The sequence below is a fragment of the Bos mutus genome, chromosome 14 (assembly GCF_027580195.1).
Source record: "Bos mutus isolate GX-2022 chromosome 14, NWIPB_WYAK_1.1, whole genome shotgun sequence".
NCBI lineage: Eukaryota > Metazoa > Chordata > Mammalia > Artiodactyla > Bovidae > Bos > Bos mutus.
Genome location: NC_091630.1, coordinates 74454289 through 74481466, shown reverse-complemented (window position 1 = coordinate 74481466; position 27178 = coordinate 74454289). Strand labels below are relative to the sequence as shown.

The 27178-nt window shown below is 42.5% G+C and overlaps 1 protein-coding gene across 7 annotated transcripts in view; it reads left to right on the top strand.

The window, feature by feature from the left end:
- The window catches only part of KHDRBS3 (KH RNA binding domain containing, signal transduction associated 3), a 152342-nt gene that overhangs the window by 87935 nt on the left and 37229 nt on the right, over positions 1–27178 (top strand). For 4 of the 7 annotated variants that reach the window (XM_070382732.1, XM_070382725.1, XM_070382726.1 and 1 more), the window contains exon 5: positions 2333–2472. In XM_070382732.1, coding sequence (XP_070238833.1) covers positions 2333–2472 — 140 coding nt within the window. Of the gene's footprint in view, positions 1–2332; positions 2473–14495; positions 14692–27178 lie in introns of all 7 variants that reach the window. The other 3 variants (XM_070382728.1, XM_070382727.1, XM_070382729.1) reach the window with 1 other exon arrangement.

Sequence of the window (27178 nt, the reverse complement as noted above, 5' to 3'; positions counted from 1 at the left end):
TAGATAGTTCTGGCTATCCTAGATTCTTTGGATTTCCATGTAAATTTTAGGATCAGCTTGTCTATTGCTGCAAGAGGCCAGCTGGAATTTTAATAGGGATTTCCTTGAGTCTGTAGATCATTTGTGTATGTTGCGGGGGGGTGGGGGGAGTTATTGTCATAAAAACAATGTTGAGTCCTCCTATCCATGAATATGAGGTATCTTTCCTTTTGCTTAGAGTTTTTAAAATGTATTCCAATATTAATTTGTACTTTTCAGTATACAGATCTTACCTTTATTTTGTTAATTTACTTCTAAGTATGCTATTCTTTTTGATGCTACTCTAAATGGAATCTTTTTTTTTTATTCTTATAATGCTCATTGTTACTATAAAGAAATACAACTGATTTTTGTATATTAATCTTGTATCCTGCAACTATACTAAACTCTTTTATTGGCTCTAATGTTTTTGTGGATTCTTTGTGTTTTTCTGTATATAGGATTATGCCATCTGTAAACAGAAATTATTGTGTTTCTTCTCTTCCAATCTGAATACCATTAATCAAAAGTGGCAGAAGTATATATCCTGTCTTGTTCCTGGACTTAGGCTGACACTTTCAGTCTTTTACCATTAAATATGGTATTAGCTATGGGTTTTCTTAGTTTGTTGGGTATTTCTATAATGAAAGTATGTTGGATTCTTCAGTCAGATTTTTTCTTGGTATATTAAAAGTACTAAGTGATTTTTGTCCTTTATTCTATTATTATGGTATTATGTTAATTGATTTTCACATGGGATAAACCAAGCTTGCAATCCTGGTATAAGTTCTGCTCAGTTCTTGTGTGTATATTTCCTTTTTCTATTGTTCATGCTAGTGGATTTGACTTCTTAACAGTTTTTCAAGAGCTGCTGCATCTATATTCCTAAGAACACTCTTTTGCAGATTTCTTGTAATATCTTTGGTTTTGGTATCAGGGCAACAATACTTACTTCATAGAATCAGTGAGGACATGTCTCCTCCTTTTTAGTTTTTGGAAGTTTGTGAAGGATCACATTAATTCTTTTTTAATTGTTTGTGGAGTTCTCCAGTGAAGCCCCACAGACTTAGGCTTTTCTTTGCAGGACTTTAAAAAAATTTTTTAGTACTAATTTAGCGTTTTTACTTGTTACTAACTGTTCGTATTTTCTATTTCTTCTCCGTCAGTTTTGATGGTTTGTGTCTTTCTTGGAATTTGTCCGTGTCATCTAAGTTATCTAACTTGTGGGCACATAGTTGTTCATAGCATTTTCAAAATATAAACCTCCTTTTCTTAAATAATTTTTAGTACCATAATTTCCAGACATTTGATGTTATATTTAAAAAGACTTAAATCTTTACTCGATTTGGTTTCTGCTTTCCTTTTCACTTTGAAGACCACTCTTCCACTCCAGACTGTCTCTTGTAGTTTAGCCATATAGCACTTATTTCAGTTCCCTGGACACACTTTTACTCTGGATTTTAAAATATACTTTTCCCTCTGTCTAGAATACTTTTCAGCCTCCCTTCTGGTAACTGGTTCACTCACTCTTAGATGACATTTCTTGTAGAGAATCTACTCTTAACTGTCCATGGTTGAGTTAGATGGCCTTCCTTTTTGATCATATATACCTGAACTTTCTTTTGATTGTAAAACAGACCACACTTATGTTTATTACATGTCTTTCTTGACAATTATTGAATGGAGTTGGGGATATTATTAGGGAAAGGAGAGAAATCAAGGATAACTCCCAAAGTTTCTGAGTTGAATATTTTGAAAATAATGTAAGAGCAGGTTTTCAAGAATAAGATGATGTACTCAGTTTTGGAAATGCCGAATTTTGCGACTTGAACAATATCCAAATGAATACGTACAAAGAAACTGTGTGCATGCCCTTCTTAGTTTCATTAAAGCTGCCGTGTTGCCTCTTTGTCTTCCCCCTTTCCCTGTCAGACTGAGTCCTTGGCTGCAGGAACCATGCGTGCTCCCCTGGGTTGTGTTAGTTGGCACATCATTTATGCTTAGTAACTACAAGTTGACTGAGTTGTAAATAGTAATATCCATATATCAGTTACATGATATTTTAATTTTATTATAAATATTTCACTTGGAGAGTATGCCCAAGAGAAGGAATTATGGCTGACCATAGAAAATTTTAGTTTAGGGGAAAAATACTGTTTGGGTTTTTCTCTTTACAACAGTTCATTCATATATTTTCATTTCAACAGACTCAAATCTTATTTTATCTTTTTAAACTATTTTTCATATACTTTTTCTATTAAAAATTGTTTGCTTCTTGTCATAAATGCTTTGCTCTCTTCTGTTTTTTGTGTAGGACTATAATGATGAAATCAGGCAGGCACAGCTCCAGGAATTAACATATTTGAATGGTGGTTCCGAAAATGCCGATGTCCCAGTGGTTCGAGGGAAACCTACCTTACGTACAAGAGGTGTACCAACCCCAGCAATAACCAGGTAGGTGTGATTAATTGACTTGCCTTGTTGTTAGAATGTGGTGTCATGGCAACAGTTTTCCTGTTTTCTTTACTAACAGGTAAGCAGGTCTACCAGCGTGTTGGTACAAAGCCTGTGGGAATGCTTTCAGGCAATATGGTATCATATTAAGAGTATTCACTTGGACTGCAGTATTCTTGTGTTTAAATCCCTGGATCAGGAAGATCCCCAGATGGAGGAAATGGCAACCCACTCCAATGGAAAAAATCCCATGAACATAGGAAAAATTGGGAAGCATAGAAACATTGGAAAATTCCCATGAACATAGGAACCTGGCGGGCTAAAGTCTGTGGGGTTACGAAAAGTCAGACACAACTGAGCATGCACATTCCTGGGCTTAAATATGACCTGTACCACTTACTAGCTAATGAATGATAAGTTTATTTAATCACTTTCATGTTATTAATCCCTTAATTCTTTAAAATGAAAGCAATAGCTTTGATGCACAAGTGGACGTCATGGAAGCTTGCTTCCTTTTGAGTGCAGATGGTATCAAGCTAGTTCAGTGCCACATCTCCAGTGGTGAGCAGTATCAGGTACCAGGTAAATGCCCCCATGCCTGTTCTCGTTTTATTTCATGTAGCTGCTCTGTGGTATCTGATACTCCAGATCTCGTCCAGGCACACTGAAATTTTATTTTTGTCTCAAACTAATGATTCATGACCCCTTTAAACATGAAAAATGTTTTAATGAATTACAAGTCAGTTGAAGCAAACTGTAGATTAAGATATGACTCTCAAACCTATTTGAGCATTATTTTTAATTTTTTAATTTTTGCCCTCGAAAGAACCCCGTGGAAATTAGTCACACAGATTTTCTTTTTTTACTAGTGACTACATGTATTTTTTCAGGTAGTTTTGCATGAAATAATTTTAAATAGGCGTATTCCATATAACCAAGTGCATTTGGAGGAATAACAAGTCAGTTCCCTGGGGGGTGTTGCGGATCAGCACACTGTCAGAGCAGTTACAGACAGGTGTTATTGCAGTGTAGAATAAACACAGACCTGGGCATGGTACCAGGTGGGTTTTCTCTATAAAACAGGCTAATAATAGGATTGCTGCAGATGATATAATGAAATAATTTATGTAGCTGTTCAGTAAATGGTAAATCTCTTTCATTTCCATTTCTCCTAATGTTAAATAATTTACTTGAAATCATAAAAAAATACATATTTGCTATATTAGTTTCCTGTGGCTGTTGCAGTCAGTTACTACCAATTTGATGGCTTTAAGCAATAGAAATTGGTTACAGCTCTGGAGGCTAGATGTCTGCAGTCAGCTGAAGGAGGCCACAGCCTGGGTGTTGACAGCTCTCCCCCTGGAGGTGGTAGCAGGAATCCTTTTCTGGACCCTGCCAGCTTCTGGGCCTGTGGGCAGTCCTCGCCTTGAGTCCATATCTGCTCTCTCTCCTTCCCCTTGTCTTGCTCAGCGCCATTGGCCCGCCTTCCTTAGGGGAGCGCTTGCCTGTATTTAGAGCCCACTTGGAGTTTCACACCTGCAAAGGCCCATTTTACCCCTTGGATGGAGAGCACAGAGCGCGGGCAAGGCCTCGCTCTAGGGGGTGCTCTGTCCCCAGATCAGACCTCTCATTGTACTGTCTGGTTGTCATGTTTTCGGTTATGTAGAAAATGCTACCTTAGGAACAGGCAGGGAGGCAGAAACTTTCTGTTCGGGGAGTGTAATGTCTAGAGAAACCCCTCCATCCACCCAGATGAAAAAAAAAAATATTCTTGATGACAACATATGCATTGCTTACCATTTTAAGCTTTTCCGTTGCCTTGGTGGTTGATATTCTTGGATAGAATTGCTGTTCAGTTCACAGGTCAGAGCCTGTGGTTTAGTGTATGGAGTCGTGGCTGGCTGTGCTGACTGAACCCCTTCATGAGGGTACTTCTGGACTCTGCTTCCTCCCTCCATGTGACTCCATGGCACCACATCTTCCAGACGCTCTTGTTAAACAGGATTAAATTCGTGTTCCTCTAAGAGGCATACAGTGCCCTTCTGTACTGTTCTTAAGACCTGTCTCCCAACTGGTCTTATTCATTACTGTGCCGTGTTCCCTGTGTTGAGCACCTGGCCCCACCCCTGGGTGGATGTGTGTGCTCCCCGCTTCCAGACCTTTGTTCACATTGTTCCTGCATCTGCAGTCCTCTCTCCGCCGCTCACCTGTTCAAATCCTACTTGTCTGTGCAGCCAACTTACTTCAACAGGCACTCACAGTGCGCCCACTGCTGACAGTACTTCCTGAGCGTATCACAGACCATGACTAGGTTAAGCCTCACCAACAGCCCTGTGAGGCGGGTGCTGTTCTGCTCGTCACCACGTCATGAATGAGGACAGTGGGCAGGGAACCCAGGGGGATGCGGGCAGTCTGATTCTGGAAACCTGCCTCTCCCTTTGAGCCTCCCCTTCAGTTTTCATTCAGAATCTTGTTTTTTTCTTCCACCCATTCTTCCCTTGCCACTTTTCCATAGACATTTCATTCTGTCACTTTTGTTATATTTTAATTACAGCACGATTAATACAAACTACGATGAGAAATTTGTATTTTTACTACTTTTCCTCATCAGATCATAAGGTAACTTTCTGTAAGTTAATATTCATCTAACAGAATAAAAGTTAATTGATACAGAAAGTATTATGGTAGAAAATTACAAAAATCCTAAGAGTGAGATTGATTAATACACAAAAAGGTGCATGTTGTTTTGTAAGGTTGGCAAAATTGGTCTCCAGATTATGCTTTGTCCTTTCTAGTGGCCAAAGCTGAGGAAAATACAGTTATAGAATTCATGATGTCTAAATGGCTAAAAACAGTCATAAAATGAAAGACAAATGTACTTACTGCATCCTCGCACTTTAGTCCTGGGACTGTTGGAAGCTCCTTGGTGGATCTTCACCACATCGAAGTCATTGGAAGTCATTTTGATTTTTGCTCTAAAATTATCCATAAATCTACTTTTCTTTGATCCTCTTTCTCATTCTGCATTCCAGCCAGACTGGTCTCCTTTCTGTTCCTCAAACAGGCCATCCCAGTCTCTCTCCATGTCCCTGGCCTTCCTTCCTCCTTCCCGGAAGGCCTGTCTGCAGTCGCCTGCCCGCCCCTCAGCACCTTGCTCTCAGTACACCCAGGCACCTTTCCGAGAAGGCTTTGCCATCTCCTTGTTTGAAAGGGCCACCGTGTAGCCCAGGAGCCAGTCCACACACCCTTCTTGGTTATGTAACAGCATTTATCAAACTGAATTTACCTTTCTGACTTGTTCACATTTTCATTGGTGACTCCTTCAGTTCAGTTCAGTTCAGTTCAGTCGCTCAGTTGTGTCCGACTCTTTGTGACACCATGAATTGCAGCACGCCAGGCCTCCCTGTCCATCACCAACTCCTGGAGTTCACCCAGACTCACGTCCATCGAGTCAGTGATGCCATCCAGCCATCTCATCCTCTGTCGTCCCCTTCTCCTCCTGCCCTCAATCCCTCCCAGCATCAGAGTCTTTTCCAATGAGTCAACTCTTTGCATGAGGTGGCCAAAGTACTGGAGTTTCAGCTTTAGCATCATTCCTTCCAAAGAAATCCCAGGGCTGATCTCCTTCAGAATGGACTGGTTGGATCTCCTTGCAGTCCAAGTGACTCTCAAGAGTCTTCTCCAACACCACAGTTCAAAAGTATCAATTCTTTGGTGTTCAGCCTTCTTCACAGTCCAACTCTCACATCCATACATGAACCTTAAAGGACCTTGTGTCTCTAATACATGGCATATAGGACTCAGAAATAAATGTTGAGTGAATTCAGTACGTTTGCAAATTCCTTAGACTCTTCTGATGGAGTGTTGACGTTTAAGTATTGTTAGTGTAGTTCTTGTCTGCCAGGTGACTGATTTACTGTGGGAGTCGCCTGTTGGGACTGGTCACTCGGATGGCACCACTGGGGAATGTCTCAGTGGAGCAGGTCATTCCTGGAATCTTCTTGCATGTTCCCCACTGTTCTCACTTTAGGATACATTTCTGCTAAAAGATGTAAATGATCTAAAATTAAATCCTGCCATAGGGAGTAATACGTACTTTAATAAAACCTTTTCATTCAGTTTTCAGATGAGAGGACTAAACTTACGCCTTTCTTACTAGGAGATGAGCAAGTTGCTTTTTTTCCAGTCTACCCTGTGCTGACTGTGATACGTCACTTCGGTCCTTGCAAGGACCCCAGCAGAGAAGTGTCAGGGAAATTAGGATTGACGCCACTCCAGGCAAACTTTTGTTTAGTTTTATGTTTTTCTCCGCAGGGTTTCTACCCCTTGTTTTGCTGCTGCCTGGATGGTCTATGTGAGACAGATCTGAGCCCTCAAGGATGCTCCCTTCCTTCCACTCTGCAGAACATCTGGCTGGTTCTGTGTACCTTTTCCACTGGCCTTGTCTCTGACCCCTCTGGCTCTTCCCCGGAGTAGCAGGCAGTGTCCTCTCCTTGCATTTGTTACCAGAGACAGCAGGGGAAAAAAAGTGAATACAGCCTGTCTCTCTAGGTAGTAAATACACATTCTCCAGTGTTGGGTGCTACATGTGGTGGGTTTGTTTCAACTTAGGAGATGAGGCTTACCTTATCAACTCAAGACCTTTTATCAAATGGGGGAAATTTCAGCTACGGTTTCTTCACATATTTTGCCTGCTCCTTCTCTCTTCTTTTCTTGGATGGCAGTCTCAGGTTAGATCCTCAGACTGCACTTGCCAGCCTTTGTGCCTAGTGCAGGACTCTGCAGCGCACTCGCAGGCTGCCATGAGGGGTTTAAACTGTCATGGGGCCACCTCAGAGATCTGCAGCTTCCAGACGCTGTGTGAACTGTCAGCGTATGGTGATCATTTGTCGTCTTAGCATTAGATCATGCCCCACTGATATTAATGATACTGTGTTTTTATACGGCTGGCACATCAGCAGCTGCTGATAAATTCTAGCCACAGTTGCGTTGACTAGTGGGCACCACGTAACTTCTCAACCATGGGATCAGATGGGACATGGTCACCCTCATTTTCGCATCAACACTAACCTTCACGTGGTACCTATTCTCTTTTTAAAATGGATTATGAATAATATCATAGATACTGAAGATTGTTTTAGTGAGAGAAAATGATATGTTTTTCTCCACAGTAGGTGAAGTTATGAGAAATGTTATTGGGAAAACTGAATAGTTAATATATGGGCCATAAATATTTCACCAGCATATGATATGATTTACATTAATCTACCAATCTATATTAAAAAGTCCTTTTTTATTATTAAGGAAAGGCTGGAAATAGGAAAAATGATCTATTTCTTTTTCTACTAAATTATAAGTTTCCAATTGGAAAAAAACCTGTTAATTTGGGATGGTATATAAATTGTTTGAGTCCCTCCTGGATTTGCCTTCTGAGGACCTTGTACCACCTGACCTGTCAGAACTGTCTCACCCCTTCCTTCCCACTGTGTCTACTGTCCGTGCCCTGGAAACCCAGGCAGTGATCAGGACACATGTGCTCCTCGCTGCAGGCAGAGGCTGGAGGACTTTCCCTGGAAATGAGCTTCTCTGCTTGTCTTGCCGTAAGCCCAGAACTATCCCTCCGTCCTCACACGCACTGCCTTTCCTCCCTCGTGCTCTCTGAGTTAGTACAGCCATACTAGAGTGGATTAAGGAGAGACAGGTGAAAAGCCTGTAAAATCGCCTTAGTAGGTTTGGGGAAGACACTAACTGAGGCAAATAACATGGCAAACAATGAGAAAACTTGCAACTAGAACTTGTCTTGTAAATGCCAGCCTGGAACAGAGCACGGTTCTCCTGGTCACAGCACCAGAGCACCCTGGCTTTTCAAAAGTTTAATCAATTTTTTTCCTTTTTGAACGTGAAGTCAGTTTCTGGTGTTAGGTCATTTAATGTCACACATTTCCTGAGCTCTTTCTGTGACAGGAAGTGAAGCTACACAGATGGTGACCGAGTCATTGTCCGGCTGTTCAGGGAGAGTAAGAGGAAAGTCAGAGAAGTGAGTAGTGATGGCAGACTGGCTGAAAAGAGGACGAGGGGTATGAGGAAGAGTGAAGTGAAATAGAAATGAAAATGGGGAGCGTGAGCACTGACACACTCAGGAGAGCGAAGTCATCCCGCACAGAGGGGCCAGGGCTTGAAAGCAGGAAAGTGGTGCCATATGCCTGGAATTGGAGTGTGGCTGCAGGAGAATCAGAGTCACCCAGGCCCTCCTAGTCATGGTCTCAAGGGACTTCCCTCACTAAGCCTAGTTTTCTTCATCAGTGAAATGGGGACAGAACATGGAGCACACAGTAATCCAAATCCTACTTAATTTTTTTAACTGTCCCATTGAAGCTTAGACTATGGCATAATTCCTTTTCTGGTTACTCAGAATGACCCCTCACTAAAAATTGAAGCCTGGTGGGCTGCCGTCTATGGGATCGCACAGAGTCGGACACGACTGAAGCGACTTAGCAGCAGCAGCACAGATACTTCTTACAGTTTCTCCTCCATCATCAGTTGAGCAGGAGAGTTTTCTTGTCCCTATATGGTCAAGCTGGGTCCACAGATTATTGTTTATGTGTGCAGAGAGCATGTCCTTAGGATCACTAGCTTACTGAGCTCACGCGCAGGATGTGGGGCTCATGCCACCATTGTTTCATAATTCGGGGACATGTCTCATGTTTTTTTCATGGTTTTGTTGCTCAGCAAGCCTGCTTGGTTTTGTGGTTAAGCAAACCTGCTTTCTTGGGAAATCGTTAACTTACAGGAGTCTCCCATATTTTTTCTGTGGATACTTATAATCACCTAGGGGGATTAACTGTTTAACCCCTTGTTTTGTCCCTTCACTCTGTCCCTATCAGATGAATCACAGGGGAAAGAAGAGAGATAGCCAGCAGGTTTCATAACAGGTCTGTAAGCTCTGGATCCAAGCCACACACAGCAGCACTTGAGAGCTTGCTGGACATACAGTCTCAGTTCCAGCCTAGACCTCCTGATACCAACGCTGCCCTGAGACCAGGCCCGGGTGCTGTGGGTGCTGAAGTAAAGTGTGAGAGGAGAAGCGGGCCCAGCCCCACGTGTCAGGATCTGCAGAGGTGCTCCGGGTGAGAGCTGCCCCAGTCCTCTCTTCAGAACGTCAGTCTCCCTCGCCCTGGCGGTTTCTTATGTTTAGTCTGAGGGATTGAGACCTCAGGCTGCATTTATCTTTCCCTTCTGTCTGACCTCTCATTCCCTTCTCAACCTCTGGCAAGAAAAAAAAAATCTCAATGATTATACTTGACTCTTAGAAGCACACACCATCAGAGATGAAGAAAAGCTGTCACACATGTCAGGGATTCTATGGGAAAGTAAAGCACTCCTCAGGTCATTACTGCATCAAGGCTGATCCCCGGATGGATCTCAGAGAGCGCTTTTCTTACTGTGACACTGGCTAGACCTTGACTAGATCCACAGGCCCCTGCTATGATCAGCTACAGGCCCTTCTCTTCCTGAGGCCCAGGCCTCACCCAGCTAATAATGCTGGAGCTGGCTTGAGCTAATTCACCAAATTCATTGTTTTGTTCTGTACTTTTGCTTCTCATAAAATATGTAAACAAAAGCCAAACACCATGATATACGTTTGTACCCTTATTCTACCACACTGCATTACTGCTGCTAAATGTATAGAAGGTCCGTACACATGCTGCTGCCGAACGTGTGAGATGAGACCTAGTGCAAGCTGTACCTTCTGCCGTCTCTCTCCTCACTCTTTGGTCCACGGCCAGAAGCACAGTATTAAGGACAGAGTCCATATAGTGATCGCCACTTAATGAGTGCCTGTTTTTGCTTGGGCACTTACTTGATATAGTTGTAACCCTCACAACTATTCCACGAGAGCTGGATCTTATTTACTGGATCAGTGGATGGGAAACCCAGGCTCAGCAACCCAGTGATGGCAGGACTAGATCTGAGTTTTGAGGCTGAGTGTGTTGGAACCCAAAGCACGGGCTTTTTCATTATATCCTAAAACCTCTTACTAACATATAAACTAAATAATTAGTTCCTAATGGATCAATAACTTTTTGTATTCATTCAAAGCACGGTTCCCAGGGAAAAAAACTTGTTTCGATTATTTTAATATCTGACCTGCAAAACCAGAAATCAAGGTCACTGTGCTGAAAAATGCAAATGCACAGAAGCATTACAATCACACACATTTGCCAGCTTATGAAACCGTGTACTCAGATGGGTTAGGTTCCTGCTTTTCTATTATCCCTATTCTGAGCAGTGCAGCACCCAGTCCTGTCTATTTGAAGCAACTTTTCACGTAAAAAATAAACGAGTTCCCATTGATTATCATTTTAAATCTCATCTCACAGACGCGTTTTCTGCTCTCACCCCATGTCGTCAATCCTGCCAATTAGCTCTGCCCTGAGCTTGATCTGCAGCGTTGGGTGAGCGTGCACGGCGGTGCAGCGGGATGTGCATGCTGGCCGTGCCTCCGTCAAGACTTCCCTCGCCAAGAGCCTCATACAGCACTAAGGCTGTTCTGCTTCACACCCTTCCTGTGGGGTTTCAGACTCATAGAAACGAATCTTCAAAGTGTCTTTTGTAGTAAGGGTCCCGAGCTACATGCATCAAATGACTCGTCTGAAACTCTGTAACGGGTTCTTTAGTGTAATTCCTATAACCAGTGGGCACATAACCTAACAGTGTTGATGCCGATGGGAAAGAATTGTGAGGTTCTTAAATATAAATTTATGTTTTCAATTTAAAAGACCTGAAGTTATACAGTCAAAAATATTGAATATTTTGTGATTGATATAGTGCCTTGGATGACAGGGATGGGATATGAGATAAAGAAGCAGGAGCCTTAATTAGTTTGATTATACAAGGAATGACTGACATAGCACATGTAGTCATGTGTCAGATGTACCAGAAGTAGAAACTATTCTCTAATTACATTGAAGATTTTTTTAGATATATAATGGAGATAAAAAGATGAGTAAGACTAAAGATATGATGTCTGTCGATACAGTTCAGAGACATGAAATTTGTTTAAGTTGTTTTGAGTAGGAAATATGCTAAATACTTTGTGTGCCCTGTGCCTTTTTTCCTTCCCCATAACACCAAGAAAAGAGTTCTCACAGCTGAGGAAACTGTCCTGGGAAGTTCAGACCCTTGATGAATTTGAATGTTAACTGGAGGGCAGAGTTGTATAACCACAGTCAGGAATCACATTCAGATCTGAATCCAGCGTCCTCATTCTTGACCACCAATTTTACTGCACCAATTTTTATGGCCTAGTACTTAAAAATATATATATATATATCTAACTTACAATGCTTGAAAAATGGATAACACAAGTTCCCTAAAGGTGAAAGTCATATATTTTTCTTTTTTTTTTTATGATTTTGACAGTTTTGAGGAATACCAATCAGGTTCTTTGTAAAATGTTCCTTGTTTGGGATTTGTCTAATATTTTTCAGATTAGCCTAGGCTTATTAGTTTGGGGAACAAAAACCACAGGGTAAATAGCTACTTTTATTATATCATATCATGGAAACATACTGTTTGCATGGCTTATCACTGTTAGCCACTTAGCAAGTTTGAGTTATTCATTGCAGTTTACAGGAGAGCAGTTGACTTACGACCTTTGTATCCCAAGACCGTGTTTCATGTGCTTCTTAGTTCTGGTTTACTGTTTGCTTGTATGGTTGCTTTTTTTTTATCTTGATCTGGTTGGTTCTTTGGAAACTTTTACAGAGAAATGATGTCACCTGCAAACAAAGTTTTGTTTCTTCCTCCACAATCTTGAAAGTTTTTTTCCTTTTTGTGCCTCATCGAGTTAGGTAGGACTTCCAGTACAATAGGAATGGTAAGGCTGGACATCATGCCTCCTTCCTAATCTTAAGGGGAAGCATTCAGTCTCTCACCATTTGATGTGTCATTAGTTATAGGTTTTTTGTAGGTGTGCTTTTTTAACTTGAGTGAAGGTATCTCCATTTGGTGAGATTTTTTAAATCATGAATGACCTTGTATTTCATTGAATGCTGCTTCTTCTTTATATGATCTTAAGATTTTTCTTCTTAAGCCTTCTTGGTGTGATGGATGGATCACATTGATTCTCATTAATGTTGAAGCAACCTTCGATGAAAGTAACTCAGTTGTGTCCAGCTTTTTGCAACCCCATGGACTATACAGTCCATGGAATTCTCCAGGCCAGAATACTGAAGTGGGTAGCCATTCCCTCCTCCAGGGGATCTTCACAACCCAGGGATTGAACCCAGGTCTCCTGCATTGCAGGCAGTTTCTTTACCAGCTGAGCTACCAGTTGAAGCAGGCTTGCATACTTAGAATAAATCTTACTTTATTTTCGAGGATTTTTGCATCTTTGTTCATGGGAGATACTGATTTATAAGTTTTTATTTCCATTTTATAATATCCTTAATGTCTTTTATTTCTCCTTGGACCACACATCTCTTCCTAGGGAGGTCAGAGACCACCTAGCCCAGCCTTGTCACCCTTCTCAGCCTCTCTGTCTCCCAACACCTTGGCCAGTCGTGACTCCCACAGGTGGACTTAGAAAAAAATATCTTGGGAGACACCTCCTGTGATAGGTCCCTATGAGGGCTCAAGGCCAGGTTGGGGCCGGCCACTTCCATCGTCCCTGGTGGCTCAGGCCAGGCCCAGCCTGTAATGCAGAAGTAATTTTCAGGAGGCATTTCCAAGGACCAGCCGCAGGGAATGTGTTGGGAGAAGTTCCCTCTGATTTTACTTCCTGGTAGAGAATGTGGAAGACTGATATAATTTCTTCTCAATATTTGATGGGTTTCGCCAGTGAATCCTCTGGATCTGATGCTTTCTTTTTTGAAAGATTATTATCAATTAAATTTCTTTAATAAACATAAGATTATTTAGTTCTCTTCTTGGTCATTTGTGTATTTCGAGGAATTAGTCCAATTCATCTAAGTTAACAAATATGTGGGCCTAGAGTTGTTCATAATCTTCCTGTTTTTATCTTTAATGTCCTTGAGGTCAGTAGTGTGACGCCCTCTTTCATTTCTGATATTGTTGTCTTTCCTTGTTTAGCCTGTCTAGATGTTTATTAATTTTATTGATTCTTTCAAAGAGCCAGCTTTTGGTTTCATTAATTTTCTCTGTTGTTTGTGGAATTTGCATTTTCAGCTGTGTATTTACTATCCCAATCAAACTAAAGAAGGAGAGAACTGGTGTACAGGCAGCCCCATCAGCTGCTCGGTTCTTCTTGTTTGCAAGACATTGTCCACAGGAGGTAGGCCTGGCTGGGCCTGTATTTTCCAGTGGAGTCAAATATCTGTCCTCATTTCTTCATGGGACTTGCACGCTTGCTCAAGTTTTAGCTGCCTCCTTCCTTCTTCTCTTGACTTGAAGTCTCATATTTTATGTTAGAAATACATGAATATGTTGCATTCTTCTTCAGAAAATATATGTTTATTTCACTTAAGAACTATGCTTTCCATCCTATCTAGTAGATATGTTATTTGAGAAAGTCCATTTTATTCCCTCTCTCACGGGATCTGGTGTGTATTTTGGTCCTGGGTTTGCCGTCTGTGTGTTCTCAGACAGCCTTAAGATCCCTGTGGGGCTCTGTTTTCTTGTCCACAGACGAGCCATAAGGCCCATGTCGCAGTGTTGGAGTGAGGACTGGCTGAGACTCTGGTGGGGTGTGATGGTCCCAGGGGATGCAGCCTCCCCAGATGTCAGCTTCCTGTTCTGGGTCCCAAACAGAAACCGACGCTGGGGCTTCTTTGATGTTACCATGTTTATTTTCACTGGACTAGGTGCCTGAATGATTGAAGTTCCTTTCTTTAGGTAGATAATCTGTTCCTGACTTGCTTTAGTGTTTTCTTTGCATATAGTGTCCTTATTTCTTTTTACAGATTTATGGAACATTGATTTTCATGAGGTATTAGTACATGTGAACACTGGAATGCTGGAGAACACCATGCAAATTGCTAATGTGACCCTCTTGCTTGCAGGGGCAGGGGAGGAGTCTCAGCCCGGCCGGTGGGAGTCGGGGTACCACGGGGGACGCCGGCTTCCAGGGGCGTCCTCTCCACCCGAGGGCCAGTAAGTCGCGGAAGAGGACTGCTCACTCCCAGAGCACGAGGAGTGCCCCCAACTGGGTACAGACCTCCACCGCCGCCCCCGGCGCAGGAGACCTATGGAGACTATGTAAGTGAAGGTGCTCTGATGGTCTATGATACAGTATCAGGCATGGTTACCAGTATCCCTCACCCTGCTTAAATTGAGCTCTTTAGCATTTACTGAGTGCTAAATAAATACTTGGTATCAGAGACACAGAAAGTGTGAAAGAAATAACCTCCTTTGTCAAATAACTATGAAGGTGAATTTTGGTGGTGGGGAGGCTCAAGACTAGGACCAAGGAGACATGCTGTCAGGCCGTCACACAGGCATGTGACATGGTGGTCATCCACTACAGGTTGCCTCTGAGTGATTCAGTCATTTAAAAAAGAATTGCGTGCCTATAACAAGCTGTTTTTACCCTTAAGTGTTTCCTCTTAGACTCTGCTACTGAATATGGATTTTTAGTGGAAATTCTTTTTCAGTGAAGAAAATAAAAGTTCCTAGTTGTTTTTTTTAATTAATGCAAATCAGTTTTTCCGTTTATCATTCAGTAATTCTTTGATACGGTCCACAGACTTACTTAACATAAGAGAAAGAAAATACATCCATGGAAAATGGGCAGCAGGGGGTGGGAGCAGTGGATTCTTTAACAAGAATACAGAACCCCTGGGATTCTTTCTATGACTTTCTATTTTAACATAAAGGAGGAAAATAAGTACTGGATAGATGTGTCATATTAGTCATTAAAGTGTTAATATTAAAGGAAGAGTATATCAAGTGTTGTCAAAGAAAGGGAAGCAGTGCCAGTCCTGCAGTGCCCAGAGCACTAGGTTTTCACGTTTCCCTTAATGGAGGTCTCCTGCTTGGAGCTCAGCACCTCTTTGCACAGTTTCTGGAAGTCTGACGTAATCCCTGGGCCACAGACAACTTCTTCCATGTCATCTGCAGCCACTGGAAAGACCTGAGCCCTTGTCCTGGTCATCCTGAACTTCTGCTAATTCCTTAAGTGTGCTGAGTCCTCTTAGGCTTCCAGAGCTCGCTTGTGCAGTGGTCTCTGCCTCAAGAGCTCCTCTCCATCCTCTGAGCGTTTCCTGTCTGCCCTTGCAGACTTGGGTCAGCTCTTACTGGAGCCTACCTGCTAGGTGTCCCCATAGCCTCCTGGCTGGACTGGGTGCTGGGGGTCAGGGACGAGAGCTTTGCCCCCTCACACTCAGCAGAGAGGGCACACCGGGAGCTCAGTGAAGTATATTTTAAACATAAATCCCATGTGGACAGTTTCACCACTTGGCTATTCAGCTGGGGAAGGACAGGCCTCTGTCTTGTCTCTGTGTTCCTTACAGTTGGACGTGGTCCTGTTTACTCGTCTTCTTACCAAACTGGCAGTTGGGCCTCAGACTCATCCACAAGGGTTGAGTCTTGTGAGGGTAGCAGAGACTGTTGTGAAAGGAAGCAAATGTTGTGAAATTCCTTTGAGGTAGCCTGGTGTCTTCTCTTTTCCACCTCAGCTTCCCTGGAGTTCTCATAGGCTTGGCTGCTGTAGACGTGCTGGGTGGCATCTTCATCATCATCAGGCCGGTGTGTGGATCCTGGCCTCCCTGCGCCATAAGCATGGGATGAGTCGGGAAAGGACTTAGCTTTGCTGGCTTCACAATCTGCCTGTTTCAGAAAGACCTGGTGCCTTCTTTGCATACATTAATTCATCTTTCCACTCAACGGGGTGGATCGAATTCCCATAGTGTGAACCAGACGCACGTGTTCTGTGTCTCAGTGTTTACTCTAATGGGTCTTGAGTGAAATTAGATGAATACAAGTATAAATTTCTTGAAAGTTTAAAGTTTAGGGGAGCAAAAGGAAGAGAAATTCAAGGCACTTGGTTTTCTAAGCTTAACTCTGCCATTTATTGATAAATGATGAGAAAAGCACTAAAACAATTGATTTGCAAGATATCCTCTTAATAACCCCTGCTCCCATCCACTGCAACAGGGAGGGGATAGTGGCTTCCCCAGAGGAACCCACGTGTCCTTTCAGGAGCAGACGAGGGTGGAGGCTCTGAAGGAGGACGGAGCCTTCATCGGGTGAGCCCACACTCATGCCTGGCTCTCCCCAGACACTCAGTGTAATTCCCGAGCCTGCATTTCCCACCCAGGGCCTGCCTCCTGCAGCCTGACCACAGCGGGGCCTTCAGAGAGCAGAGGGCTACAGTGGTGGTCCTGAATATAATTGGCCATTGGTCTTAACCTTTTGAGATTCTACAGGTTACTCACACTGGCTGCTTAGCTTTGCAGCATGGAAAAGGGAAAAGTATTTTGTTTGTTTGTTTGCTAATTTCTAGGATTTTTGATCGGGTGGGTATGCTACAGAATATCCAACTTAGAAAAGCTGGATTCTGTAACCTCCCAAGTGGTTATTCATTCTTGTGACAAGTGGGAAAGTTGAAAGTGGTCTCCTTAGAATATACTAAAATAATTACTCCATTGATGGAATAATAATAAATTAGACTCTAAATCCCATGAAAGTAGAACCCCCCTGCCCCAACACACACACACCCTGTTCACACCTTTGTATTCTGAGTTCAGTTCAGTCAGTCAGTCGTGACTGAGTCACTCTTTGTGACCCCATGGACTGTAGCACACCAGGCTTCCCTGTCCTTCACTGTCTTCCAGAGCTTGCTCAGACTCATGCCCATCGAGTCAGTGATGCTATCCTACCAGCTCATCCTCTGTTGTCACCTTCTCCTCCTGCCTTCAATCTTTCCCTGCACCAGGGTCTTTTCCAGTGAGTCTGTTCTTTGCATTAGGTGGCCAAAGTATTGGAGTTTCAGCTTCAGCATCATAATATCATTTATATTCTCAACACCTAGTATGATGGCCAGCACATAGTTAGTCCTTAGTTAATATCAATATTCTCAAGACTGAGTTTTTTTTTTAATTGCCAACTGTGGAGGACCCACCCCAAACTCCTCCTGTGTGTTATGTTGATTTTCATCACTTAGCAGTTTATATCTAACTTGTTAGCAACATTGTGCAGTCTTCACTCAGTATATGTATGTTTCTCAGACAATAGTAGACTTTTCAGGAAAAGCACCATGTATCTTTGTCAGTCTGTAGTCTCACTGGCACATCGTAAGCTCTTAGTGAGTATTTACTGGACTAGACAATGCTGCACAGAGACCTGGTAAGTTTTCCTAATGAAGGTTGCCATTGATCTTTTCCAAGCCAATTGCTCTAATCATCCCATAGGAAGAGTATGATAGCTGGCATTTGGGAAAAGATCATCCCTTCATCATTCTCGTCTTCTAGAGTTAGGAGGGCAATTGCAGATTACAGAGGTGGAAGGCTGATTCTGTATAACTCCTGAAAATCATAGAATCACGTATTATAAATCTGATCTGAGTGTAAGAATGAACTTTCAAGAAGGATGTAACATTTAATGAGAAACTGCTGTCCATGAGGTACCATCTTACATGTTGTGCCACCTTGTTCTCACAGCCACTCAGAGGTATTGTGGTCCTGTTGTGAGAACTTAAGGTGTGGGGAGTTGTATCTTTTCCCAAGTCACAGGGTGGAGAGAGGGCACAGACGGGGATCCACGACTCAGGGCCTGTGTTCTGTCTTGAGCAGCCGGTGCCGGATTGAGACCAGGCTCTACGAGCTGGCAGGGTCAGGTCCGCTCATCTTTCAGGAAAGTGCCGCAGGCCCCGCATACTGCTCCCCTCGGAGGTGCAGTGAGGGAGATCAGGTCACTCGGTGGTCCCTTCAGTGTAATCATTCTCTGGTTATAAGCTGCCTTAAGTAGGGCAATGGAAACTGAAGCCCATTAAGACGGACGGGATGGGGTTAGGACTAAAAAAAAAAATAAGGCATTATCATATGTATTGGCAAAAAATTGAACCGGCATTTTCACTTTAGGAATTTCTGAGCATCTGTATCTCTAAAAAAGGCTTGTCATTCCTTTAGAACTCAAAAATGTAATTTTTAATGATTTACTTGAAATATGTTTGTGGTAACAAATCTTTTTGTATAGAACTTGCTGGTTATATCTGACCCATTTGGTTTATTTATTTTAATTTTCATTTAACATTTAGTATCTAAGGCCATTATTTCCAGAATAAAAGATGCAAAGAAGTCCTATCAGTTGCCTATTTAAACAAAGAAGAGATGAAACCTGTTCTTTTAATCCTGCCACAACTGGTGCTTTTTTTGAGAAACTATATATTTCAGTCCTTAGAATACTCAATGTTCTTCAGATTATGTGTACTAAAATGAAGGTATTCCAGTGCAGTATTAGGCCCAAGAAAAACTCAATTTATGATATATGTTGAAATTATTTTTATTAAATAATGACCCATTATAAAAGTGGGCATAATAGTATGCGCACTATAAGAGTGTTTCCTCTTAGCCCAAGCAAGAAAGCCTGGTAATGTAAAAGTTTTTCTTGTTGAAATGTGCCTATTGAAATTCGACTGATTTTTCTCAAAGTGAGTTGGTGAAGATATTTGATTATAATGTCATCTGAGCCAACTGTTCTTCATCAGAGTCACCGTCACAAATATTCCCTGAGCATGTGTCATTGAGAAGAGCCTCTGTTAGCAAATAAATCTGATGGTGAGAACAGTATTATCACTAAAGCATGTAGAACTCACAGTGGCCATGTGAATAGCAGAGGTTAACCATCTCCGTGAACACTGGTCTTCTAAGAATAACTTAAAGGATGGGGTGCAATTCAACATAGTTAGTTTTTTTCCAAAAAGGAAGAAAATGAGTAATGGATGTGTTTTCAACCATTTGAGTATAAATTGGGGCTTTCTGCTCCACTTTTAACTTAGTAAAATCAGACGTAATTACAGTAACTTCTCATCTCTTTTTTGAGGACAAGAAGAATCTTTTTCCCAAAATGACATTGATTCATTATTTATGTCCAAATAATTAAATAAGTGACAAATAATTAGTATAACCCAGAATCTATTCAATGAGAACACTTTAACAATTCAAAATGTTGGTGTCATTACACAAAAGGACATGTTTGATGCTTCCTGGCAGAGTCCAATTTACATATGAATCTCTAAAGCGAAATCCATTTTGATGAATTGTTTTAGGCTCCACATACAAAGAAAGCACAAAGTACAGAGGGCCCTCCATATCTACAGGTTTGGCATCTGCGTTCAACCAACTACTAATGGAAAAAAGAATTTTTTTATTTCAGAAATTTTTTAAATTGAAGTAAAACTTGAATTTGCCACATGCAGGCAATACATTGCATTAGGTATTATAAATAATCCAGAGATGATTTAAGGTACAAGGGTGGGGTTGGTAGATATGCAGATACTGTACCATCTTATATAGGAGCTTGAGCACCTGTGGGTTTTGGATCTGAGAGGGTCCTGGAACCAGCCCCTCGTGGCTACTGAGGGCCGACTGTTCCCCAGACAGTCGGTGTGGTCGCTTTATTTACTGTCTCTGAAGTCTTGTGCATTTCCATCCTGTCACCTGACAATCGCTGGTTAGTGGCCACCCCTCTGACTCTCTATAGAGTCCCTTCCTGTTCCTCCCCACAGCACCCACAGCTCGGTGGAGACTGAGGTGCAGCCCCCAGGGCCCAGGTTGAGGGAAGCGAGCGCCCAGGATCGCGTGCATCCATCTTCGTTCCCTGCGTTCACACAGTAGACACGGCTCACTTCCCCATGAGGAACTGAGCTCCAGGTCACCTCCATCACAGCCACTTCAGGGGAGACGCCGGTCCTCCTGCATCTCAGGAAGCATTCTCGTCCACCTCCCGCGTCTAGCTGTGATGATGTCCTCTCAAAGAGCCCGCACCTTCCACACCTAGCAGTTAGCTGTATGTTTTCTCATGTCTGACTTCACACAAACCTTAAATCTGTGTTATTCTTGTTCCTACCACCTCACATATAGTGCTCCCTCAGTAAACGCTGGTTGTTGAAATGGATGGACAGACGGACAGACAGACAATTGTCATTGCCTGAGCTTTGCTTGTGGTCCTTCCCTCCTCCTGGGTCCTTCCCTTAAATAATGTGTTTCTCATATTACTCCTAGTCTATACTTTCTGGCATCTAAAGCCTGATTGATACTACTGCTCGGCCATCCCTGGAGCGTGAGAACTAGTTTATAAATTTAGGAGGATAAAGTTGAGATTCTTTTGAGTGGTGTCTGAGACTTTCTCAACAGCATCTTTTAACCCCCTGCCCTTCCCACATTATCATTTTAGGTCCATAGATCCCTGCATTGCAGTTCCTTAAACATAGCAGGACTTGAAGTGCGTGGCTTTGTACGTGCTCTTGGTTCCCTTCGAATGCCTTTTCTTGTTCTGTCCCTATCAGTTCTTGTTACTGTTTATTCTTCAGTCTTGAAGCCTTCCTGGTCCTCATCAGGCACAGGAAGCAGCATCCTGGGTGCCCTGAAACCTGCCTCAGAGGCAACTTACTTGTCTTTGTCCCCCATAGACTGGATTTCTTTAGGGAAGAACTACATCATTTTTTAAAACGTTAGTTTGCCCAGAGCCTATCACGAGGCCTGACATTTTGGAGCTACTAAATAAACATATGAGGACGACTTTTACCAAGGCCAGCTAACTGTCATTCCATGTGTCATGCACGCTGTTAACATACGTCATGAAATAAAGCCAATTGTAGCAAACATTCAGTGAACTAATAAATATGAGAGTGCAGTTTAATTAAAAGAATATTATTCTGAGATGTAAAATACTCAGTTTCTAATTCTCCTTATTGTCTACATCACTATTTTTGTGTAAACTAACCTTCTTAGTTTCTTCATCTGCAAAATGCAGGTGATGGTATTTTACCTGTAAATCAGCAGGATGGACCAGATGCTGTTCTAACCTCTTTTCCAACTTTAAAATTCTGTTAATTGATTGTTTTCTGAAACTGACTTGCTTTCCACTGTCACCCTAAACATGTTCTTTTAATAAGAAACTGTATTTTCATCAAATGGAAAGTTTGATCCTGAAAAGAGGGTCACAGAATAAGCAAAGCAAGCATTCTAATGAGAGAAATAAACAAAAGGTGAGTGGCTATGAATCTTTTGAATTCTGAAACAAACTTTAAAAAGTAATTTTAAAAATGAAGATCTTTTTTCAAATGCAAGCTCACCTCTCAAGATACATAAACTAAAATTGTCTTAGAAATTTTAATCATATAATTTTTTCCCTCATTTCATTATGATTGTGTCAGCCATCTATTCATAAGTATTTACCGTTCACTAACATCCCTTGCTATTTTAATGTTGTGTGATCAGTCTAAGCTTTTGAGCCTGAGCTGATGGGTTAATCACCTTTAAACATACGTACAGTGGAGCGTTCTCGATGAAGGTGTATGAGTTCATCAGACTATGAAAGCTCTTTCAGGTACTTGATATGCTCTGATTACGCAGCTGTATGATGTTTACTGAACAGAATGTGGAATTGTCCTCAAACCACCCCATCTGGCATGGCAGCGCCAGCTTGAGCACAGTGCAGGGTGGCTGGCACGTGAAGGGATTTGCGTGTATGAGAGGAGGAGACATAGGCTCCTCGAAGCTGCAGGGGTTAGGGAGTAGCAGAGCCAGGTCTGTCTGACCATAGCGCCCGGCCCTCTCCCTTCAGACCCTCTGGTCAGGCCCTCTCCATGGACGATTCGATGTGCGGTGGGGCACGCTGCTGCCCCAGGCCCCACAGCGCTGCCAAGTGGAGTCCTCACCCGGACAGTAGGAAAGAAAGGCATCCTGGCCGGCACTGTGCCAGGACAGGCACCTGTCCCATGGCCTGTGGGCTGGAAAAGGGGTGAACTGAGAGTCAATCCCAGGTTCCCTAACCCGGAGTCTGAAGCTTTTATTCCCAGTATTCTAACTTGTGTAATGTTATGACCTATCAAGAAGGAGAAAATAAATGAGGAAAGAGTAGAAGCACCAGAGCTGGCGACCCAGTCATAACTGTGTGTCAGCACCTCCCTAGCCATGGACCTTCCACGTCCATGGCCTGTCTTACTGACTGCAGAAGCTCCCGAGCTTTCTAGATGCTTCTTTGTGAGCTCATCAACTTCAGTCTTCAGGTCAGAAGTTACTGCTTTAATTTATTATATGTTTAGAAGGACAGTACCTGAAGCAGATGGTTTTACTTGGAAACCATCAGAGAAGTACAGAATAGTACTCTTCTGTCTTCTAGTATTTTTCTGATTCAGTAACGACAGAAAAACAGTACCCTTCAACTTCTAGAGTTGATGGAAGAAAAGGAAGCTGCCATTTGTTGGGTATTTACAGAACGTGTTAGTCTGCTGGGCACTGTACCCTATATCATCTTATTTAGTCCTCACTTCATCCCCATGAAGTGATCTCCAGGCAGTTTAGAGAAGATAGCTAAGTTTTCCCAAATCACACTTCTAGTTAGTAATAAAACCCACATGCCCTTACTTCCTCACAAGCACGTTTCTCAGCTCTTTGCATGGATCTATCATATCCAGAAAACACCACCATGAGTTAACACTTCCTAGTGGCATGCCACTGGTCAGGGCAGAGCTGGAATGTAAAGCCGGGCAGTCTGGCTTGAGAGCCACACTCTTAGCCAAGACCCAGTGCTTCCTGGACAAGCCAGTTCCATCTAATTTAAAACTCTGTATTTGCAAACAGAGAAATTATCAAATGAATGGGAAATTATTTCATCACTTCAGATATAAAGGTTGTTACATGAGACTTACTAGAGCAAGCAGTCTATGACTGAGTAAGTTACTGGTGTCACTAGTTCTTCTGCAACTAGTATTTCCTCATGGGGCTTCTGACATTGGTCAACCTAACCCAGGTTTGAAGTGTCATAGAGACAGTTTGAATGGGAGAAACCTCACTGTGTTGTGCATGCAGGCACCCTTTCTGCCTGTCCCTCGATCAGGCTCATTAAAGCTATAGAGGAAGAAACTTGTCTCCAGAAAACACCACATAGACAGTGTCTTTGTCTGTAAAATGGCACCACAGGGAACACTGTTTCTCCATCTGCCCGAAGAATAAACCCTTCTGAAGTTTAGTCAACGAGGAACATCAGTGAAAGCCTTTAGGGAAAAACCAAATATATCTTTAAAATGTACATGTCATTCTTTAATATAGCTTTTGTTTAAAAACTCAGTGAAGGAACATTCCTCATTCTTCTGAGAGCTCACCTGAAGTTTTAATTATGTGACTAGTCTGGGAGTTTGAGTACAATGAGGGTTGTACTGACGCAAATCTTCCCGTTGCAGTGACTGCTGGTATAATTTTTTGACAGTTAACTAATGTCTAAACTGCTTCAATTATCTTGTTTTCCATAGCGAAAAATTTAATTAAAACAGTGCAGATTGTGAAAAGGTTATTTATGAAAATGCATTTTAAATGTGAATTGAAAAGCCTAGGGACACCTTTTTATTTTAGATAAAAAGATGAAGGTTCTATAATTTTTTTATCTCCATTTTACCAGAAGCAAGAGTAAGTGCAGTGTGCAATTTACTTGAAATGTCTATCAGGTGCTTCACAAGTCTGTCTCTTTCCTAAACTGCTTGAAAAGTTGACCTATTTTAGAAATGCAATACTTTAGGAAATAATTTCAGATTTTAAACTTATGAATATGAAGGGATTTTGTTTTTCCTTCTTACTTTAAGCAAAAACAACCCCAGAAAAGTGCTTTGTTCATGGAGCAGAGGACTCTGAAATGATAGTGTCTCTGAGGCCTGGAAAGCAGATCCTGCCTCCCTGATGAGGAAGGTTATCTGAGAGCACGATGGATGCATCCTAGTCCTCAGGCGGGTCAGTCCTGAGGCACTAGATTAGTCCTCGGTTACAATGGATTTCCTACAGGAACCTGCCATCTTAGTGTTATTGTTTTCTTGAGCCTTTAATCAGCTTGCGTAGAGCTCAGTCCTGCCTGCAAGTAGATGCTAGTCTACAGAGGACCCGTTGAAGCCTCCCACAATCCCCTGTGTGCGCCAGGGGCTCCCTCTCTATTGTTTGGATCCATGTGTGCACATCCTAGTTAGGGTATCACCTTGGAGTGATATGGTCACTCCTTTACTTGTCAGTTTTCCCATTATTTTAAGCTGATGATACGGCCATGCCTTTTTGTCCACAGAGCCCCTCATCAAGTGAGTAATCAGTGTTTGATTTCTTGACATGGGAACAAAGCACAGTGACTCTTCAGGATAAGAACACCTGCAGTTGACTTACATGAGTATTTAGGGGGACATCTAGAGATATCCTCATAGTGCGACATTATCTGGGGGAGTTCATCAGGGTACAGGGTCTGACCCTCAGTATGGAGTCAGGCAGTGTATCACAGTGGTTAAAAGCAAGGTTGGGAACCAGACTGACTAGTTTTAATTCCTTGCTGTGCCTTTAATTGCTGTGTGACCTTAAGCAAGTTGCTTAACTACTTTATACTTCAATTCCTAATCTGTAAATGGAAATATTAGTGCTTATCACATAGGACTGTTAGGAACTATTCAGTGCTATTCACACCCACCAGGAAGATTAAAGTTAAAACAATAAGTGTTAACTGGAATGGGGTGCTGTAGGAATTCTTACCCACTGCTATGGGAATGTCAGTCCATACGTCTATGTTGGAAAAGGGTTTGGTGGTTTGGTACCACATGTTAAAGCTAAAAACAGGCCTTCTTCCCAAAGCACAGCGGCTCTGCTCTGGGAACCACAAAAGAGACTCATAAGGCTTATGTAAGAGGTGTGTAGGCAAAACTGAAAAAGCATTTACAACTAGGGTGGATAAGGACGTGATAGTACAGCCATATAGGCAAGCTTTCAGGCCGCGAGAAGGAACCAGTGCTTGCTGCCTGCAGCACAATGGATGGATCTCATGAGCATGAAGCTGATTGAAAGAAACAGGCACAGAGGGGTTGCCACCCTGATTCCATCTTTATGAAGCTCAAAAGCAAGTAAACCTCACCAGCGGTATTGAAAGTCGGGATGGCGTTCCTTCTGGCGGGAGGTAGTGACTGAGGATGAGCCCAAGGGGAGCGTCCGGGGGCCGAGATGTTCCCTTTCTTGATCTGTGTGCTGATTACACAGCTGTGCTCACTGAACTGTGCACCTGGGGTGTGTGCCTTCGTATGGCTTACATTATACATGAATAAAAAGTTGAAAACATGATCAGTTTGTGTATTAAAAGCATTGTACTAGACAGACCAGATACTCTTGTTTATAACAGAACAGCACATCTTTCATCAAGCAGATTTGTTCAAGCTGAACAAACCTCGAGCACATCTGGTCCCTCTACTATTAGACTAGATGATAATCTGAAGGTTTCTGGGTAAGTCTACAAACTGAGCAAGGAGTAATCGTAATACTAACCGTATGAAATTCTGACAGGGATGTTTTCATTGTGGAGCAACCTCTGCACTATGAATCAGGCATATGTCTTGGTGGGTCAGGAGCCCTTTCCCCTTCCAGCATGGGATCGGAGGCACCTGGGGCCTCTCTCCTGGCCAGTCAAGCCATGACCCGTGGAAGAATGAGAGAACTCATGTAAACCCTTCCCTACCAGTCAGTCACCATTCAGGAAGTGTTTACTGAAGTCTTTCTTGTACCAGGCCCTGGGGACACTAGTAGACAAGGTCAGTGAAGCCCCTGTTCTCAGGGAGACTGCATTTCTAGTGGACGATATGGGTAATAATCAGATACATTGGATATTTGATAGGAATTGGGGTTCCTCGTCTGAATAGCAGAACGTAGAAAATGACATGCATGATTATTTCCTTAGCTTTGTGGGGGTGGTACCAACAACCGCTGCTCTGCTTAGGAGAGTAGTGAGCCCACTTCATACACAGTGGACGCTGTGGGCAGCGGGCTTCACACTCTGGTGGAACCCTGGTTGAGAAAGGCTGTGAGGGCATCTCCCAGTTCCTGCAGAGGTAGCTGAGAAGCTGAATTGAGCCTCAGAAGAAATCCAGAGTTTGAGAGGGTTAAGTAGTTGGAGTCCACGGCCCCCCAAGTTTGGGTGTAGGAGGCTGATAAATCCCCTCAACTTTGAATGGGAACCCAGAAAAGCTGTCCTCCCAGAGGAAGGCTGCTTGTCGTCATGGCCCTGTGTGGGGTGCGGTGAAGCTGGGACTGCGACTCCTCCTGTCCTGTGCCAAGAACAAGTGTAATTCTCTCTAGAGAAACACAACAGTGTGGGCCTTCAGGTATTTCTCTCGTTCTTCATATATAATTGCAATTAATCAAAAATTATAGGCACACAAGATGAGGAACCAGTAAAAACAGACCATAATAGATTCATAAAGCAGACACAAACTTTGTTCTTTATAATCATGGAATTGAAAAGATAAAATTGATGATTTAAGCAGAGAATTGGAAAATATAGAAAACAGATACTCTAGAATTGAAAAATATAAAGAATAATGAGATGGTTTTAGTTCCAGGTTAGACTCAGATAAGGGAAGAAATAGTGTATTGGAAGTTAAATCAGTGAAATAGATAAAAACCTGGACAGCCCTGAAGATCGCATGAGGCACCAGAGCCCCCAGTGGCGCCTCACTTGAAGCCCCAAAGGCCCCCTGAGACATGGCTCCTGCGCTTCCCTCCCTGGCTCACCCCAC